Genomic DNA, 19,778 nt, shown 5'->3' with positions numbered 1-19,778 from the left:
CTTTCCTCATCCCAAAGACCCAGTCCATGTGATAGTCCAGTTAGGAAGTCTCAAAACTATGGAAATATAATTACACAAGTTTGTTGCCCAGAATGACCTCATTCTGATGCGTCAGATCACATGGACTTTTAGTAAAACACTACCAGAGGTAAGGATTTGACATTCATCTCAGAATTGTGTGCATCTTTATATTACATCCTGAATATCCAACATGGGATTTTTTGACTAAATGAGACTCACTGACCCCAAGGAGTTGCCATCCTCAGTTTTTATTCCCCAGTTAAAAAAAAATTCTATTTACTTATTACATATGACCTAAATAGCCAGTGGCATCTAATCACATGATATTTCTCATTATGTGACTGAACACTAGACAGTGCAAGGTAAAAGTATATTCACTTTTATGAAACTGATGAAATTGAAATTCATTCACCTTGAATATATATCAATAACTGATAATATAGTCAACGATTTTTTGAAAAGAAAACAACCACGGACTGCCCAGTATTATATCATTGTAGCTTTAGTTCTGTCAACCAATCAACAAGTTTTTATTCCATTTCTACTATGTGCCAAGTGTGAAGATGCCACATGCTGAGGACACAGAGACAAGAATGAAACTGTCCCCTGTCCTCAAAGCTACAGACCATCTGAGAGAAACAGCTTAGAACTATGAGGATATAGATCAAACTGGTACTATGTGATGGAGAAGAGAACTATAGAGGACAAATAGGGATCAGGAAAGACTTCATGTAGAAGATGGTCCTTGAGCTGAGCCTTGAAGGAAGCTAGAAATGTTAAGAGGCAAAGGGAGGGAGGGAGCACATTTCATGCATGGGAGACAGCCTATTTAAAGGCACTGAAGAGGAAGCTGAAATTTTAGGCAAAAGGAACCTTAAGGAGGTCCGTTAGCCAGGATTGCAGTGTGCATGGAAGGGAATATAGTGTGTAATAACTTTGGAAATGTGGGCTAGGACCAAATTGTGAAGGGCTTGAAATGCCAAAAAGAAGATTCTATGTTACAAATAAGCAAGCTCTCCTGGTAAGTCCTCTCTTGGATCTACATCAGCTGTCTAAGAATAATAGATCTCAAGACTTCAGGCACAGTCCATCAACTCATGAAAACTGGCTCTTCTCCTATGCCATTCTCACAGAAACACTTCGATTAAGACTCTTAATTTAGGAGTAAAACAAGAAAGTAGAGATGGAGAAAAGCGAGGCTTCAAGGGACAAGAAGACTATTAAATACACCTAAGGTCACAGCTGCTTCAATATTCAGGAGTTACTCTAACATCTTAGCTGGATCCTGATTGGTGTCTGACAAGTGCATTTTTCCATATATGTTTAATAGCCTCTGTCTCTTGCTGGCAGGTTCAGAATTTACCAAGACATGTTCCCACCTCGTCTTCAAGTTCAAGTTGTAGAACCTGAGACACAACAGAAGCAACTGAAAAAGGAAACAAAACCAATTCACTTACAGCTCAGGAAGGTCAGTGAGCAAGATACAAAACTAGGCCTTGTCTCAATCTTGGTGTGATCAGCTATTGCCTAGAATCCCATAGGTAAGGCATCTCCAAAGAACTGGGCTGCAAAGACACAAGATCTGTTTAAAGGAACAGTCTGCCCTTATTATGCCAAATGTAGGGTGGAAGATCCTCCAAGCGAACACTGAGATACTAAAGAAAGAAGGGCAGTCCATGCCAGCATGTGTTACGTGTGTAGATTCATTAGGGTTTGATTGGTTAGTTGTGTTGTTTAAAGGATTTTACTCAAAAGAGGCCAGTCATCCTAGGTGGCGAGAGGCCAGAGTAATGGATCGCTGCACCACCCTTAGGCCAGGTCAAGTGCATAGTGCCAGGAATGGTGCAGGGTCATGTACAAGTATTCCCATGAGATAGCTTAGGGGTTCTTTTGCTGTTTATATTTGTTTAAGGCAGTTTACACTAACTGTAAGACTTAAGGTCACATTTTCAGGCTCTGGTTCCCATCATTCATGGACCCATGGATCCCAAGCCCTAAAGAAGTCAGTGAACCCAATGAGAGGTTGTTCCTTTCCCCTGCCCTTCTCCTCCTTTTCCCACTATCTAGCTGTGTAATCTTGCCCAAGTCACTTCATCTCCACAGGACCCAGTTTTTACCACCCATAAAATGGATGTGGGAGGTGGAAGAGGCAAGAGAAGATATGACCCACTAATGTCCAACTCAGATATTCTGTGATTCAAATAGCTGTTCCTCTGTTGCCTTGTTCATCGACTTTCTGTCTTCATTTCCTTGCCACTTTTTGCTCCCACTGTCCCTGGCTACCAGTATGTATAGCAGGCCACCAGCACTCACAACCCTTCTGTACCTCTCTCCACAGAAAAGGGTATGGTTCTACTTCTGCGCCATTATTAGGAGCATCTGCAAATTTCGAAGGGAAATGAAGATTCCTGAACGCCGCCATCAATTTGAGGAATTTCTACGTAAGGAAATGCATAATAATAAGGAAAGTAAGTGTCTCTGACCTTCAGAAACCCTTCTCTTATTGCCATGGTGACCACCATGCTCTGCTTAGAGGACCCCAGAGAGGTATCCACAGAGCATAGCATCAGTCTTCTTTTAAGTACCATAGAATTTGGAGTGGAAAGGGGCCTCAGAGATTATCTGGTTCAACCCCTCCATTTTACAGGTAAGGAAACTAAGACCCAGAGACAGTGAGTGCCTTGCCCAGAGTCAAACAGGTAACAAGAAGTAGAGTTAGGATTCCAATCTAGGTCTCCAGAGTCAGTGAGTGTTCTTGGCATCATAGTACCCCAAGCCTGTGCCCTAGTCCTCCAAGGGGAGAAAGCTGTAAGACAATACCAGATCTGCCTAAATATTCACCTGTGTCACTCTACAAGTACAATTTGGGGTATGTGGTAAGAATGTTCTCAGCATTGTTGTCCTAATTAAAAAGTCAGGCCAGAAGAAGGAACAAATTAGGGAGCTCTAGGAGCATTTTCTTTTCTTGTCTCCCAAACAGCAGAATTCCTTTTCTTCTCCAGCATCCTCTAGGAGCCAGGTCCGTGTTTCTACTGTAGAAGTCAGAGTTGTGGAGCAAGGCTCAGCCTTCCCCAATGGCTTCTGGAAAGGAGCAAAATCATAAACCTCCAGAGCCATGAACATCTCTTCAGGTGCCTGTAGCCTACCATGTGATTCCTACTTCTTAATCTGTAAAACTTTACTCATTTCTGCCAGACTATATTCATTCATTCATTCGTCAAGTACATATGCACAAATGACAAAAATTCTAGATAAAATGAAATACCCCCTGTCCTCAAGGAGTTTATATTCTTCTGGGACCAAGCACAATGTAAAGAGATAAGTAAACACATGTTGTTGTGGATCAGAAAGTGCTCTGGACTGGGAAGACTTTAAGTTACAAATTCAAATCTTGCCTTCTTGTTACTACAAGAAAGTCGCATGAAAGTCTCTGAGCCTCAGTTTTCTCATCTGCAAAACAGGGATAATAAGTCCTATAGTATCTACTCCACAAGACCATTGTGGGGACAGTGAGAGGATGTGTGGAAAGTACTTTGAAACCTTATAGCACTATAAAAATGTCAGCTCTTATTGATGAGAAAATTCAGAATAAACATCCCTGCCCTTCTTTAATCATACTTTTCTGCTTTCTTATTATCTAATTTCCTAATTGCATTTCCTGCTATACTTTAATAATAATACAATGAAATTTATAGAACATTTTAAGCTTAACAAAGCACACTACAAATGTTATCTCACTCACAACTACTGTAGGAAGTAGATGCTACTGTTATTCCCCATTTTACAGATGAGGAAACTAAATTAGAAAAAGATCAAGGTATTGCACAGGGTCACACAGCTAGTGAGCGTCTTGAGACAGGATTCAAACTCTGATCTTCCTGAGTACAAGTCCGGCACTCTAGTCACTATACCACCGAGCTGCCAGGAAGTCACATGTCTCATGCCCAGGATGGATTGTCTTCTTGTAACTTCAATAGAAGAATTAGTACAGCTAATTACATTTTTAAAATTATTGATGCTTTCTGTGTATGTGTCAAAATTAGACACTTTCCAGTGTTTCTCTAGGAATCCTCTCTTGTCACAAAGAAAACAGTAAAACAAAATTAACACAGTGACGATGTGACAGCACATGCACCCTCATTATCATCTATCTTAGTCTCTCCTGAGAGGAAAGATGGTGTATTTTCCTCATCTTTTGGCCAGACTCTTAGCATGATCATTGTCTTTAATCTGTGTTTAGCCACCTCTAAGAAGGTATATGTATATGTACATATATTAATATTATACGTGTAATTATTATTAAGTGTTATACATTAAGATATTACTTATATATTATATGTATAATTATTAGTAATATATGTAATTATTATTATAATTATAGTCATAGTGTCAGAGGCAGAGCATTTTGGTGAGCAAGAATATTGGGCTTTAAATCAGGAAGATCTGGGTCCAGATCCTGACTGTTGCTTGTTTGCCATGTGACCATGGGTGAAATCATGAAAGACTTGGGCAAAGGAATGTTAACTCTTCTCTCTCCTTCTCTCTGTCTGTCTGTCTTTGTCTTTCAGATGTAATTCTACAAGGGCCATCCAGAAACATAACCACAACAAGCACTTCTGTCCCCCAAAAGCTGATCTTAGAAATTGACATGGACGATTTTGCAATTGTAAAGCGCCGTATATTTGGTCATAAGATGATCATCATCAATTTTCTAGTCAATGACTTAGGTTATTTCACAGAAATAGAGAAGTAAGTTGACACCACTCCCCTCTTTCTTCTTGCCCTCCTTCATTACTGTCCACCTTTCCTCTTGGCCAGGGTTTTCCTGGACCTAGGCAAAACGAGTTGACTTTCTATATGGTAGAATTTGAGGGATTGCCAGATTAGCCCCTTGCTCAAAAACGTCTTCCTCAATGCCCATCATAACTTCCAACACTTTCACTATTAGATATTAATTCTTTGGGACTTGAAGACTTTTCAACCTTCAAGAGTATTCTTTTGTTATTGAGTCATTTCAGTTGTGTCTGACTCTCCATGACCCCACTTCAGATTTTCTTGGCATATATACTGGAGTGGTTTGCCATTTTTTCCTACAGTTCATTTGACAAAAACTCTTGGCAAATTTTCTAGGGATACAATATACTAAGGAAGAATATTTAGGGAATACTCCTGTCAAGTGTGATAATAGAAGACTATTGTTAGTGAGAGGGCATGGTACATAAACTGAACTTGGACTCAGAAAGTCCTAAGTTTGTATCCCACTTCAGACATGTACTAGAGATGTGACTTTTTGAGATTACCTCAGCCTCAGTTTCCACATCTATAAAATGGGAATAATAATAGCACCTATCTTTCAGGGTTGTTGTGAAGATCAAATGAGATAATATTTTAAAGCTCTCTGCAAATCTTAAAGTGAAATGTTTACTTATCATCATCATTCTTGTTATTCCACTATGAGCCACAGAGGACTATAGCTAGAATTAGAGGGCATCTAGTCTAATCTTCTAGGCAGCTAGGTGGTTCAGTAGATAGAGCACTGAGCCTAGAGTCAAGAAGACCTGAGTTCAAATCTGGTCTGAGACACTTAGAATATGTGTAACCCTGGGCAAGTCACTTAATCCTATGTGCTTCCATTTCCTCAACTATAAAATGAGCTGGAGAAAGAAATGGAAAACCACTCCTATGTTTTTGCCTAGAAAACCACAAATGGGGTCACAAAGAATCAGACATGACTGAAAAACAGCTGAACAAGAAGAAGTTCAATCTTCTCATGTTATAGTTGAAGAGACTGAAGACCAGAGAGAAATTTCTTGGTCAAGATCACACAGCTAATAAGTGGGAAAGCACAGATATTCTGATTCCAAGTTCAGCTTTCTTTCCACAGCACCTTAATGCAAGAGACCACCTGTTAAACCTGGAAAAAGTCAATAAATACTTCAAACCAGCACCATATTTACATCATAGAACATAATAACTGTAATTGACCTTCTGGTCCAAACCCTTCAACCTAGAGGAGTACTGGAAAGTCCCTCCTAAACCCAAAAAGTGCCCCTTCTAACTGTTCATTGTTGCATGAAATTCACTGAACAGGGTGCCCCACTTTCCACTCCACTGTCATAAAGGTATAGAATTCAAATACCCCCAAGAGAGATAACATTTTGATTTAAAGTTAATTCACATCAAGTTAGAAATGATATCTGATGAATGGTACATCCTTTTAGGTGAAGAGATTTGGGGATGGGAGAGAAGGAGAAAGCAAAAGGATGTGGAGCTTCTGGAAGGGGTGGGTGAGAATAAAACTGAGGGTGGATGGAAGAACACAGAAAAAGGGCAGACTTGGGCTCCTGACAACTATACTGACTTCTCAATTTTGCTAACATTCAATCCAAAGGAGAGGGTCCATCTTTGGGTCAAAAGAGAATTCTTAGACCTGCTATCTTCTTCCTCCAATGCTTGGCATCCCACTCAATACTCTATTTCAGATTCAATGACATGGTTGCTTCAGCCTTAGTACTGCAAGTTAACAAGGTCTTCAATGAAAATGATGTTGCACTGCTGAAAGCCAAAGGAAATATCATCTATAAGCTCTTCCTCGCATCTGAAATTCCTCCCAGACTACGGGTAAGAGGGGACCTAAACTCAACTCTCGGCTGATTTCCAGGAACCAGTCCTACCAGTGTGCCCTCAGCATGGACTGAGGACAACTTCTACCAGATTGTAATCTCCCTAGGCTGGTTAGCTTCCAGTCTCCAAACTTCCTCTTATGGCAGCAAAAAAGACTCTAGCAGAAGTAGAGTAGCATTTTCTTCTTTAGGAGTGGGCATCAGACTATGACTCACCCAGCAGTGATGTAAATTTCCTTTGCGTTGGGTAGGTAAATGTTTCTGAAAACACGAAGGACACCATCTACCATGCAATTACAGAGGGGCACCTAGATCGCTCGGTCTTCCACAGTTCTATCATGTCTGTTTTTCCTATTATTATGCACTTCTGGAAAAAGTAAGTATCTCCTTTCATGCCATTAAACTAGAATGGAACCAAATTTAACACCCTTGCTTTAGAGATGACTCCCTTTTAGAGAAACCGAAGACAAGAGAGAGGAAGAAACTTGTCTAAGGTCACAAGGCAAGTCAGAGACAGAATCAAGACTGAAATCAGTCTTCTGATGCTTAATTCCATGGTTTTTACTTCTTTTACTGTCTTTTAGGATGGTTATGAAGTCAGAAAATCTTAAATGTCCTTTTTTGGATAACTGCTGTATCTCCTTTTAGACCTCCTTTTTAGATGTTCCTATCTTATACTTGAGGCAGCTAGGTGGTGCCATAGTGCATAGAGCACTGGGTCTGGAGTCAGGAAAACTCATCTTCCTGAGTTCAAATTGGGCCTCAGACACTTACTGTCTGTGTGACCTTGGGTAAGCTCCTTAACCCTGTTTGCCTCAGTTTCCTCATCTGTAAAATGAGATGGAGAAGGAAATGGCAAACTTCTCCAGTATCTTTGCCAAGAAAACCCCAAATGGGGTCATAAAAAGTCAGACATGACTGAAATGACTGAACAACAATAAATCTTACATTTGAAAAAATTTCATTACTTTTCATTCCATTCTCTTTATGCTTGGCATTGCCCTATTCTAAACACTAACAAATAAATAAATGAGAGGGAAGACATGGGGTAGTGATCATGGTCTTACACTTTAAGTGAGGAGATGTGATTTTTTGCTTCAGTATGAATGAATGAAAAAGCACTCATTAAGCACTTGTATCAAGTGCTGTGCTAAGTGCTGGACATAGATACAAAATGGAAAACTGAAACTGTCTATCTTTGAAAGAATTCAAACGCTACTTGAGGAAGACAATACATAAAAGAAAGTTAAACTACAGAACATATGGCAAGGTCCAGGAATCCTTAAGCTTCAATGGTAGATTAAATGACAAGTGATGGGACATAGAGGCAAACCAGATAGTAAGATCTGAAGAAAGGAAGGAAATAAGCATTATGCTAGCTAGCATGTCACACACTGTACTAAGCATTTTACAACTATCGTCTCACTTGATCTCCAAAATAATCATAGAAGATAGGTGCTAGTATTATCATGTCCAGTTGGCAGTTGAGGAAACTGAGGTAGACAGAAGACAATTGGTTTGCCCTGAGTCACACTACTAGTGTCAGGCCAGGTTTCAACTCAAGTCTTCCCAGCTCCAGACCCAGTAGTTTATCCACTGCACCATCTACCTAAAAAAAAAAACCTTAGAACACAGTGGCCAGTCAAAGAGTAAGGTTTGGTAGGCCTCCATCTCACTAGAAGAAATAGAATTGGTGACTTCCTCTTAACTCAAGTCTGTGCACAGTCAAATGGTACATGTGGATTCTCAGGCAGCCTGGGGTAGGGGCAAAGGGGGAAATGTATTTGTTAGAACAAACTCATTAACATATCTAAATCTCATTGTCTTACTGTAGGATAAGTGAGGATAGTAATATTTTCTCAGAACAGAAATGGAATCAAGTACTTTTAAAAATATGATTGTTTATAGTTTGTGTTTCTTCTTTTCAGAAATACTAGTTTATTGCTGTCTTGTTTGAGATACTTGCACACTTTTTAAAAATTTACCTAAAACAAAATAGATTCTTCTCCAGTCCCTCATTTTAACCCTCCTTTCTAATGCACTTGTGCTCTCCTTTGTTTTATAGGTGAATTCATACCATTCACATTCATTATTATGATTGTTAATTATGTATTTACCTGAATCAGAACCTCTTACACTTGCTTCTTTTTTTCTTCTACCCCTCTTCTTTACAAAGAAATATATGGAGAAAGAGAAACTTTTTCATCACTACTAGCAATCTGTCACTGAAAAGGTTTATACCTACTCTTTTGCCTCCTCTCTCTTCAAGGTCAGACCTTGACTTTGGTTCTTACACTTTTTAGTTTCCTTTTATAAACAATCCTCAAAGTTAAAGATTTTTTGTTTATGACTACTTCTTTCTTGAACTTGCTCCTCTTCTTAATGTTCCCTTTCATTTTCCTGTCCCCATCTCTATCTCTATTTAGTTAAATTGATATTTCTATATCACACTCTGTGTGTTAGTCTGATTCAGATAATACTGAAGAATGTATGCCTACTCTCCTTTTGGAATATTATTTCCAAGATTTTCTCTGTTTTGTTATAATTATTGCCAAGTCTTGTGCAGTCCTGACTTGTAAATTCCTGATACTTGAACTTTTTCTTTTTGGATGTTTTCTTTGACATGGAAGCTCTGGGTTTTGACTGTGACATTTCTGTATACTTTCAATTCAGGGCTTCTTTCAGGAGGTGAAAAAAAGATTCTCTTGATTTTTCACTTCTTGAAATATATTCCTCGGGAGGTTTTTGTTTGTTTATTTGTTTGTTTGATTATGTGTCAAGCAAGATAGCATATGTAAAGTATCTTAGAAAACTTAAAGGGCTATTTAAATTTCACTCATCTATCTTTGTTATTACTATTAGCCATTATGATCCTAGTTTATAGGGAATCTAACAATTCTTAAATTCTCTTTTCTTAACTTGTTTTCCAGGTCAGTTTTTCATAATAAATATCTTGTATTTTCTTTTGTTTTTTCAATATTATAATAGTAATAGCTACTTAAAGTAATAGTAATAATAGCTATAATTTACATAGTTCACAGAATGATTCACATATGTTTATTCAAACATTTTCTCTTGCTTTATGGAGTCATTGAGTTCTTTTTGCTCCATTTTATTTTTATTTTGATGTCTCTATTACCTCAGTAAGGTTTCACCTTCTGTTCTAAACTATTTAGTCTATTTTTTTCTTTCTGAGCTTTCATTTCACATCTAATTTCATCTTTTATTTCTTGCTTCATTTTCCTGCTACTTTTGTAGACCTTGTGCCCAAAACCTTTATCCCCGCTAAGATTCAACTTACAGTTATGAGGTTATTCTCTTCTTCTGGGTTTATCTCTTAGGATTCTCTTAACCCATAGTATTTCTTTATGATATTTTGTATTTTCTTCTTTTCAATGTCATTTTTCAGGCTCCATTCTTGGTTTGGGATTTTGCACACAAGTCAGGGTAGACCTGTTTGATACTTCAGTTGTAGAGGCATATTCAGTTTGGGTGGCTGATTTTTACATCCTACTCTCTGATTCAATTCCAAGATTCTGTCTCAGTCTCCTGATAGTATACTGTAGGTTCTGACTTAAGGAAATTAAATTGATTCTGTATAATTTTGTAATCAATTCTATTCTGTAATTAATCATTTTCTGTATCCCTGCCCCATTTTGAATAATTGTTCAAGCCACATTTCTTTGTCTCTGTCTACGAGTTAAGTTTAAAAGTTCAGCCTTCTCCTCTGAGTTAAAGTCATGATTAAAAAGAAAAACTATTGTCTGCCATTCCTGTAGTTCCTGGGAAAATGTTAAGACATTTGTTTGTTATTTTTAAAGGCCTACAGGCTGACAAAATATATTTCCACGAGATACATTGCCCATCCTAGCAAGTCCTTGTCCAATTAAGAAGGATCCTATCTCCCTCTTAAGAGTCAGGCAGTCTGCTGGGTCTACTAACAACATCCTCAGAATGCTGATGGTTCCCACATATCAATCAAGCATTCCTTAATGACAGAGACAGCTGGTTGCTAGTCTCATGTAGGTGCTAGCCCATTTTTTTTTTTGATGTAACCAATCATGTTGTTCTCATTCCCATGAAGCTGTCAGCTCCATAACCTTTCACATTGTCTTCCCCACCTACCCATTTCGTTGTTCTGTGTTTATAGAAAGGAGGTGTGCCTCCTCCTCTGATCATTGGCCTAACTGACATAGTCACTTAACAAGTTCAAGTTCTAATAAACTGATAAAGCTCAGAACTCTGTGCCCCACTTTAGCTTTATTAAATTCTGTTGAGACAATTGAGAGCTCATCTTAGCTCAAGGGAGAAAAGTTGGTCCCCAAAATAACCTCTCAGAGGAATTTCCCCCCCCCTTTTTGAGCACACCCTAATGAAGTTTTTTCACCTGAAGTGAAGTTTCTCCTGGAGAATTAAAGAAAATAGCTGACTTTCTTCTTGACCTCAGATTCCCAAGCAATTTCTTCTGAGTTTAAGTGCTCTGTTGGGAAAAGCTGCAGCTTTTTGTCTATTTATGTCTGTCTTTGGGATACTATTTATAATCCCTGTGAGCATTTAGAAATACTTGGCAATGTAAAGACTCAGAAAAATCCTTATAGGTACTTCTAAAACCTTGGAGAACTTTTTGATTCTCCAGTAGAAGACCTTAGATCAAACCAGGGGAAGATCTAAAGCAGGCCTGCACAACACAAGACTGTAGGATTTCGGGCAGTCTCCAAAAAATGCAGAAAATGTAAAAAAAAAAAAAAAAAAAAAAGTAAAGATTTAACAAGCACTTTGTCCATACCCCTCCCCTAACCCACCTTCCACTAGTCACTATTGTGTCCATCATGTGACTTGGCAGGTGGGTTGGCACTGCGCACCCTCCGCTGTTTGTCATGTGACCCACAGCAGCCAACCATCATCAGTCTTTCTCCAGTCTGAGAGTAGGAAGAATTCTATCTTTTTGCTGTGTTTTCAGTCGTTACTAAATGTAGACAGTTAAGAAAATCTGAAAAATGTATTAAAACTTGTGCTACTTAGCAAAAGTAATTTTTTAAAACATTAATGTGATTTCATGATGAATAAAAATTTTAAGTACTAAGTGTAATTAATTGATATTAATGGACATTTCCCTTTTTTTGAAAATATGGTTTATTTGCAAAATAGTTCAATCATTAATTATACCTTTACTTGCAAAGTGAGCTGCTAAGAACCTATCTGCAGCCTGAAGAAGTTGAGCCTATTTTAATTTTGGCCCCCACCTACTGCCAAGTTCTGCAGGTTTGGTCTAAGGCCTTGTTTTTTAAAGCCTGGAAAAATTTCTCTTTCTTCAAGGAAAGCTCTCAGTTCTTATAAACCAGGAGAAATTGGAGGAAAAAAATCAGGGGAGAAAGGCAATGAAAATATATAGAGAAAAGTCACAGAATCAGCCTGACAAGTGACCTTTTACTGTGCATTAATGTCTTAAGAACTTCATGACTTTGTGTGGGTCTCTGTGTATCATAGCACGGTCTCTGAGGACATCTAGGGACCAAAGCACAGATAACAATAACACCCTTGATTGTAAAGCTTTTTTGTGCTAGTTTCAATACCAGTGTTTAGCATTTTGTTACAATCTCTCATTTTTTGGTCACTATCAGTATAAATAGATGGTCTCCATGTTCTGTCCTAAATATTATCCCTTCATTCAGCTCATTAACTGTGTCCCCAACAAAAAGATTGAACCTGCTGGCAGTCGCACCACACTGGAGGAGTATGGCACTGTGAATCCAGACACAGAAATCAAGAGTCACAGAGTGAAACCTGAGTCCTCCCAGAAGGAATATATTTCTAACAAAAGTACCAATGAACCTTTACTTAGCCATTAACTGACTACCTGTTCTGCCAGTATGATTGGTACCTTAACTGCAAGGTGTACCAATTGGAATGCCATGAACTGTTGGAGGGATCCCTGTTAGGGATTTCTCAGCCTTTCCTAACTCTATAAACCAAGGAGCAGACCTGTGACTAGGTTACCCCTTGGAGAAGAACTCCTGGGAAAAGTATTAAATTTTTAGTGAGTTGCACTTCTTAGTAAGGAGACTATCTCTATTAGTCACTCAAAAAGCCAAATTTAAAAAAAAAAAATGGACCAGAAAAAGATTTTTTTTAACTTCTCTAGACTGGTAACTTACCTGAAAAGAAAAGAAAAAACTCAGTTCTTAAAGAAGCAGAGACTTCTACTGAAGCTTCAAACTAACGATGGGAAGTCTTCATATTCATTGTTTTAATTGGGCCTCATGGGGGATGCTCCATAAAAGTCTATCAGCCCCAAATCTATTTATCTGTATTTCTGTGTGTGTGATTGTGTCTTGCAAATTTTTCTTTGGCCACTTCTGAAAAATTATTTAGGGTAATGGGAGCAAAAAATGTTAAAGCTAGCATGAAAAATGGGACTCCTTTGGAAAAACTTCTCACAGCATGGGAAAAGGGGAGCACTCCCAATAGAGCCAAAAATGACCAAAACAAAAACAAAAACCAAAAAAAAAAAAATCATGGAATTAGATTATGTAATATTTGGTTTAAAACAGCAAGAAATTCAACTGATGAATTATTTTGGTCTCTATTTGGTTAAAAGATTTAAGGCTGGCCATAGCAGATAAACAAAGTCAAATAGAAGACAGGTGTTTATTGGGGCAAATTAAATGATCCTCTATCTAACAACAAAGCTAGGACATCAGTCCAACATGTCTGGAGGTACCTCCTTCTAGCTTGCCCTGTCTTTGCCTTCTTCTCCTCTCCCCTTCCTGATCCTCGGCTTTCTCCTGCTCCTTTACAATATTCTATTATTCTCTCCATGCCTTCCCTTCCTACCAGGAGTCCCCTTACTCTTCCTCCTATTCTTTCCCTTGGGGCAGCTAGGTGGTATGGTGGATAGAGTACCAGTGCAGAAGTCAGGAGGACCTGAGTTCAAATCTCACCTCAGACGCTTGACACTCACTAGCTGTGTGACCTTGGGCAAGTCATTTAACCCCAATTGGCTTATCCTGAGTCATCTCCAGTCATCCTGATGAATATCTGGTCACTGGATTCAGATGGCTCTAGGGGAGAAGTGAGGCTGGTGACCTGTACAGCTCTCCCTCACTCAAAACAAAGTCAAATGCAAGCCATGTCATTATTTCTCTGATGGCATGGTCTTCTTCAGCAATGAAGGATAAACACATACATTCCATCCCTTACCCTATTCCTTCTTCCTCCCCCACCCCCACTCCACTGCCTTCTACATCTCCATCTTATTCTCCCACCAAATTGGTGGGAGATTTAATCACTTCTGGCACAGAGGAAAAGCCTACTGGCACTTTCCTTCTTCAGAAAAGGCTTATTCACAACCATCTGGGTCACTTGGTTGTGAGGAGAGGCCATGAGCCTTAAAGGAATATTCCTAAATTTAATGAGGACTGTGCACCCAAATTAAAGCTATTTTTAGAGAATATAATCCTACTTGGGGAGATGTTACTGATTTGATAATGACTTTACTTTCTGTTGGGAAAAGACGAGCTATTATAGAAACAACAAACAGGTTGGTTCCTAGAGGTAGCCCTGTGGGTCTCCCAATTGTCCTTCATAGAACCCACTTTGGAACCCCAATGTTCCTGAGGATTATACCAGACTGTTCTTGCCTGCTCCACTCCAACCCATTCTTGCTCCTGCAGAGCCTGTCTTTGAGGCTCCTGTACTGACTTGCTTTGGAAACTACTGTACAGGCCATTGAAGAGGTTGTTATACAATAAGCTGATTCAGAAGCTGTATCTAAACCTCTAGAATTGTTGTGAGGGTTTTTACTGTAGGAGGAAGAGCCACATTGCTCATAACTGGCATAAGAAATAAAGACCTCCAAAGTAAAAAAATTTTTTAAAAAGGAATGACTCTTATAGAGAATCCCATAATGCCTGAAGGTGCAGGGGAGGGAGATAGGTGGAGAATCCTTGAAAGGATTCTTTTGTTTTCCCCAACCTTACGTCCTGGTCCCTCTCCAGTCCATTCCTCTCCCCACAATAATGAACTCCATCTCACCCTTAAAGTTGGTGATACACTATATGTTTGTTCCATTGGAAACTAGAACCTTTAGCTCAGTTCTGATGAGTAGATTTAGCTCCAACTGTATCTCCATTGGATCTTTAAGTGTTTGGGGAGTCTCAAGGAAGCCCCAGAACACTTCAAGACTGTCCTATCACAGTGTCTATGGGTCCCCCTTCTTTTGAGCATTCCTTTCTCCTTTTGCCTTAATCCCCCATAAGCCTGCTGGTGCAGGAGCTCCTATGCAAATTTAGGGCAACTGTTTCCTGTTCCCCCAATGGTACTCCGTCCCTACAGCTACCTGAGTATTTTCTCTCCTTATTTCAGGTTTTCTTTCAGAACGATGAAGAGGCAGTTGGGGATGCTCTTAGCACCCTTTTTGACATCCCTGACTCCCTCTGGGCCTTCACATCTTCAGGTCTGAAATCTGTTGTCCCTGTTGCTAACAAAACCCACACACACACACCATCCATCTCCCAGGACCTTTCATCTAGGGAAGCTATTTCAGGCATTTCACCTGTCACTGACTCTTTGAGAGATCAGAGTATTATTATACCTTTCAGTTCTCTTTGTAATACACCAACCCTTCTTGTTAAGAAACCTTACTGAACCTATGTAAGCCAGACCCAGATGAAAAGCTTCTTTGTCTCTTTGTTCAAGATTTGTACACAACTAACCCTTTTGTTACACGTAAATGTCCTGTGGTATCCAACCCTGCTACCCTCATTTCCTCAGTTTCTCATAAGGCTACCTACTTTACTGTGACAAATCTTTGCTCCACATTTTTTAGCATCTCCCTCCACCCAGACTCTCAGCAATTGTTTGCCTTCACCTGGGAAAACTCACAGTGGACATGGACCTGACTATATCAAGGTTATGTAGAGACATGAGTCTTTTAGATTTAGCTTTTATGTCTTTTTAAGATGCCCTCCTCATCCAGTATGTTGATGACCTACTCCTAAGTGCTCCAGATACTGACATCTGCTGGGTGGACAGTCTTTTACCTATTACTAGAGCTAAACCAGAGAGGCCATAAGTTCTCCAAGTCAAAAATTCAGTGGTACCATTCGTTTTTTGAGGGGAGGGATTGGGCTTTGATTTGGGGGTTGTTTTGTTTTGTTTTGTTTTACTGCCAGGACTCACTCTACCTCTCCTAAACACATCCAAATGGCTGTCCTCAGAGCAACCAGATGCTGCAGATGATAGATTCCCTCTTTAGATGAGATTATCAAACCCCTTGTTTCTCTGACCTAAAGACTTTGTTCCAGAACTTTTGTAGCTTGACTATCAAAACCTCTCATCTCTGACAGTTCAAAAGGGCCCTGTTACCTGCGCCTGCACTAGGACTCCCAGATTACAGTAAGTCCTCTCTTTTTGTACATGAGCAAAGAGTGTGGCTTCTGGTGTCCTCACTCAAACATCTGGATCCACTCAGTGCCCAGTAGTTTTTTATTCTGTTTATTGTGATGCTATGGCTGTTGAAGCACCACCTTGCCTAGGGGTGGTGGTGGCCACTGCTCCCTTTGTAGGGAAGGCTTTTGACCTAAAGGTTAAGAGTCCCCTTTGAGAGTGCAGAGTCCTCATGAAGCTGAGGTCCTTTTACTCCATCATCAAACTCAGGTCTTTTCAGTTCAGAGATTTGCCAAATATGAAATTACTTTTCTTGGTAGAGAAAACATCAGCCTTAAGCACTGTGCACCCAGCTCTGTCACATTGCTCCCCAAATTACCGGTTTCTGAGGAACATGACTCTCTCTATAATCAACATGGCTAAAAAGTCCCATGATGATCTTTCTGATACCCTTTTAGAGAACTCTGACTTTATTTTGTATACTGATAGGTTGCAGTTTCTGACTTATGATACTAGGTGGCTTCTCTGTCTTCTAATCACAGTGCCTAGGCTGCAGAACTTGTGGTCCGTACCTGGGCATGTCTCCTAGCCAAAGGAAAAAGCACCACGACCTGTACTGACTTGCGGTATGCATTTGGTATCTGCAACATCATTGGGATGCTTTGGCTACAAGGGGTTTTTAACATATGCTGCTAAGGTCATCACAATGCAGACTTCATCAAAGCCCTTTTGTCCACCCTGAGACTTCCTGCTGCCCTGGCCACTGTCCATTGCCCCACTTGTACTGGAAGCAATGATCCTGTTTTGAGGAGAAACAATCATGCTGATACAGTTGCCCTGGAGGGACTTATGTATGTCTTTAATTTCTCTCCCTGTGATGATGTCTCTCTTACGATGACGAGTTGAGAAGTGGAAACAGTTGTATGAAGTAAAACAGGTTGCTGGGGTCTGAGTGATTGCAGAGGGCAAATCACTCATCCCCCAGAGTTTCTATTGCCAGGTATGTCTATCTGTCCTTAGAGAGGGCCATTTTGGAACTCTAAGGAATTGCGGATTTAGTTAGGAGGGTTTGGGTTACCCCAGGTGTCACCAATATAGTTGCTCATGTCTGTGCCTCTTGTCCTACTTTTCAGGCATATAACCAGCATGCTTTCCATGTCAAAACCTATGATGGACACCCTCTAATTTATAAACCTTTTGAGCACTTGCAGATTGACTTTCTTTGTATGCCTAAGACTGGTCATTCTAAGGTTTACCTTGTTATTGGTGACCACTTTATCCAGTGGGTAGAGGGCTCTTCTGCCACAGCTAAGATCTGTTTTCAGAATGGCACAGGATATGCAGAATCACGCACCTGGCCTCACCTAAGTTTTTAACTACTCCATAGGCTTAATAGAAAAAGAAGCCACCAAAAACTTGGGAGCATGGTGGCACACACGTTACAAAAGAGAAATAGGTACAAGAGAACATCCCAGTAGAATTTAATCATATTCAGAGGATTTTTTTATCTATATCTATATTTATATCTATATCTATCTTTATTTCTTATGGAATAACTAGAGTAATATATTCAGTTAGAAACTTTTCTGCCAAGGTTGAGAAACCTTGTTGAGAAACTAACCCAAGAAACAACCTCAACACTGCTAACACCACAAGTATCGTCCTCTCTCCACATCTTAGGGGCCAGGTGGTCTTCTATTCCTGGTCCACTAACAACATCCTCAGGGTGCTGATAGGTCTCATAAATGAACTAAACATTCCTTAATGACAGAAAGGGGTGGTTGCTAGCCCCATGTGGGTGCTAGCCCATTTTCTTTGATGTAACCAATCATGTTGTCCCCACCCCCATGATGCTGTCATGTCAGGCCTATAAACTTTCACATTGCTTTCCCCACCTACCCAGTTTTGTTCTTAGTTCTATGTTTATAAAAAAGGAGATGTGCTTTCTTCTGTGGGTCACTGGTCTAACTGAATATCCACTTAATCCACTTTCTTAAAAAGTTCATGCCCTGCTAATAAACTGATAAAGCTCAGAACTCTGTACCTCAATTTACCTTTACTAAATCCTATCAAGACAGGCCTCAGCTGTATTCTCCTCCTTGTCCATTCTTAGTTAGTGGTTGGTCCCATCATTTGCTATGGCCTTACCAGGTCCTAGTTGGATTCTAGAGCTGATAATGTCATCACATCGCCTACAGAGCCTCCCAGGAGATAGTGACCAGGTGTGGATTGGCTCCATTCTGCTACTGCTCCCAGGGCTCCTAGAATTGCAAAGTCTTTCTGCACAGTGATCTCTGGGGACTAATTCTGTCTCTGATTCTGTTCTGATAGACCAGAGTTGAGTTGAGACCAATGCCTCTCCTTCCCCCAGTTCTGCCAGCTTCTGATTAGGACTTGAGTTGGGCTTTCCTGGAATAATCCCTCTTTCTTCCATCACTGGCTTCCCTGGTGAGACCTTCTCTACTTCTATCAGTGTCTTTCTATCTTTTTGTCTAATTTGGGCCTGGATAGAGGAGCTTATTTCTGATCCTTTTCAGTTTTATTACTTATATTTCTTTGGTCCTTTTTGGATATGAGTTAAGGTTTATGTGAGAGAGCTGGGCTTTTCAATGTCCTTTCCTCTTGTAATCTTAACCGAAAGTTTTTGTGTTTCTTTGAGAAACAAATGGGACAGTTCTTTGAATATATATATTGTATATATATACATATATATATATGTTCAAAAATATATATGCACACATACATGTATATGCTTTATTGTTATTATTAACATATTTGAGCTTGTCAAGGGTTTATCTCTTCAAAAAAATGCAGAATAGAAAAATGTAATCCTTCACAAAATTTCCATAGCTTTAGGGGGAAAGGTTAGTGACTACATGTGATAGTAACAGTAATTGTGCATATTTACTTTTCATTTTCTCCCTTGTCTTGTACTCTTCAGACCTTCCAGTATCTTTGTGGCATTTCTGCTACACTGCAACATTGACAAATCACTTTCTTTATCACAAGCCTGAGAAGTAGAGAGCCCAGGTACTAGGACACCAACTTTATAGGTGAGGAAACTGACCTAGGGTCACACAGCTTCAAAGAAATGAGCTAGTAATTAAACTCTTAATCTTCTGAGTTTAAAACCCAAACTCAGAAACACAGAATTTTCCAAGTGGAAGAGACTTCAGTTGCCACATACTACAATCCACACTCAGAGGAATTCCCAGTCTAACACTCCAAACAAGCAATCATTGAGCCTTTCTTTAAAATCCTCCAGGAAACCCATTCTATTTTCAGACAACTCTCATTGTCATTAAGGGTTTTGTTTGGTTTTCATTGACATCAAGCCTATATTTAGCTCTTTGCAAATTTCAAACAGCATAATGCTTTGCAGATACTAAATTGAGTTCCATTTTTAGCTTTTTTTTTTACAAGAACAAAAAAAAAATCAAAGAAATTTCTTTTGTCTGCAAATGCTCACTTGAAAATCAGTTCACTCAATGAATGAGAAACAAAACAATGGTATAGTAGATATATTGGAGATTTAAAATAAATTGAAGAGAACTGAGAGGGGAGAAAAAAGAAGAAACTTGGAGGATTTAAAGATATCTAGAGGAAAAGACGAGCTTTCAAAACTTAACCTAATCTGAGGCATAGGAGATAGACATGGGGATAGAGATCAGTTCTAGATCTATAGTCTTATCAGGGTAGAAATTCCTTTATAACCTAGTTGAATAGAATCAGCAGGGACAATCTGAG

The 19,778-nt window shown here is 39.4% G+C and overlaps 1 protein-coding gene across 4 annotated transcripts in view; it reads left to right on the top strand.

Moving 5' to 3' along the window:
- Positions 1-19,778, top strand: part of RGSL1 (regulator of G protein signaling like 1) — a 93,139-nt gene that overhangs the window by 52,800 nt on the left and 20,561 nt on the right. For all 4 annotated transcript variants that reach the window (XM_072648464.1, XM_072648465.1, XM_072648463.1 and 1 more), the window contains exons 14-18: positions 1,372-1,489; positions 2,360-2,489; positions 4,590-4,770; positions 6,504-6,642; positions 6,896-7,020. In XM_072648464.1, coding sequence (XP_072504565.1) covers positions 1,372-1,489; positions 2,360-2,489; positions 4,590-4,770; positions 6,504-6,642; positions 6,896-7,020 — 693 coding nt within the window. The remainder of the gene's footprint in view (positions 1-1,371; positions 1,490-2,359; positions 2,490-4,589; positions 4,771-6,503; positions 6,643-6,895; positions 7,021-19,778) is intronic.

This window comes from Notamacropus eugenii, chromosome 2 (genome assembly GCF_028372415.1).
Source record: "Notamacropus eugenii isolate mMacEug1 chromosome 2, mMacEug1.pri_v2, whole genome shotgun sequence".
In the NCBI taxonomy this organism is placed as follows: domain Eukaryota; kingdom Metazoa; phylum Chordata; class Mammalia; order Diprotodontia; family Macropodidae; genus Notamacropus; species Notamacropus eugenii.
Note: the sequence above shows the minus strand (reverse complement) of the source record. Positions and strands in the feature narration are given on the sequence as shown.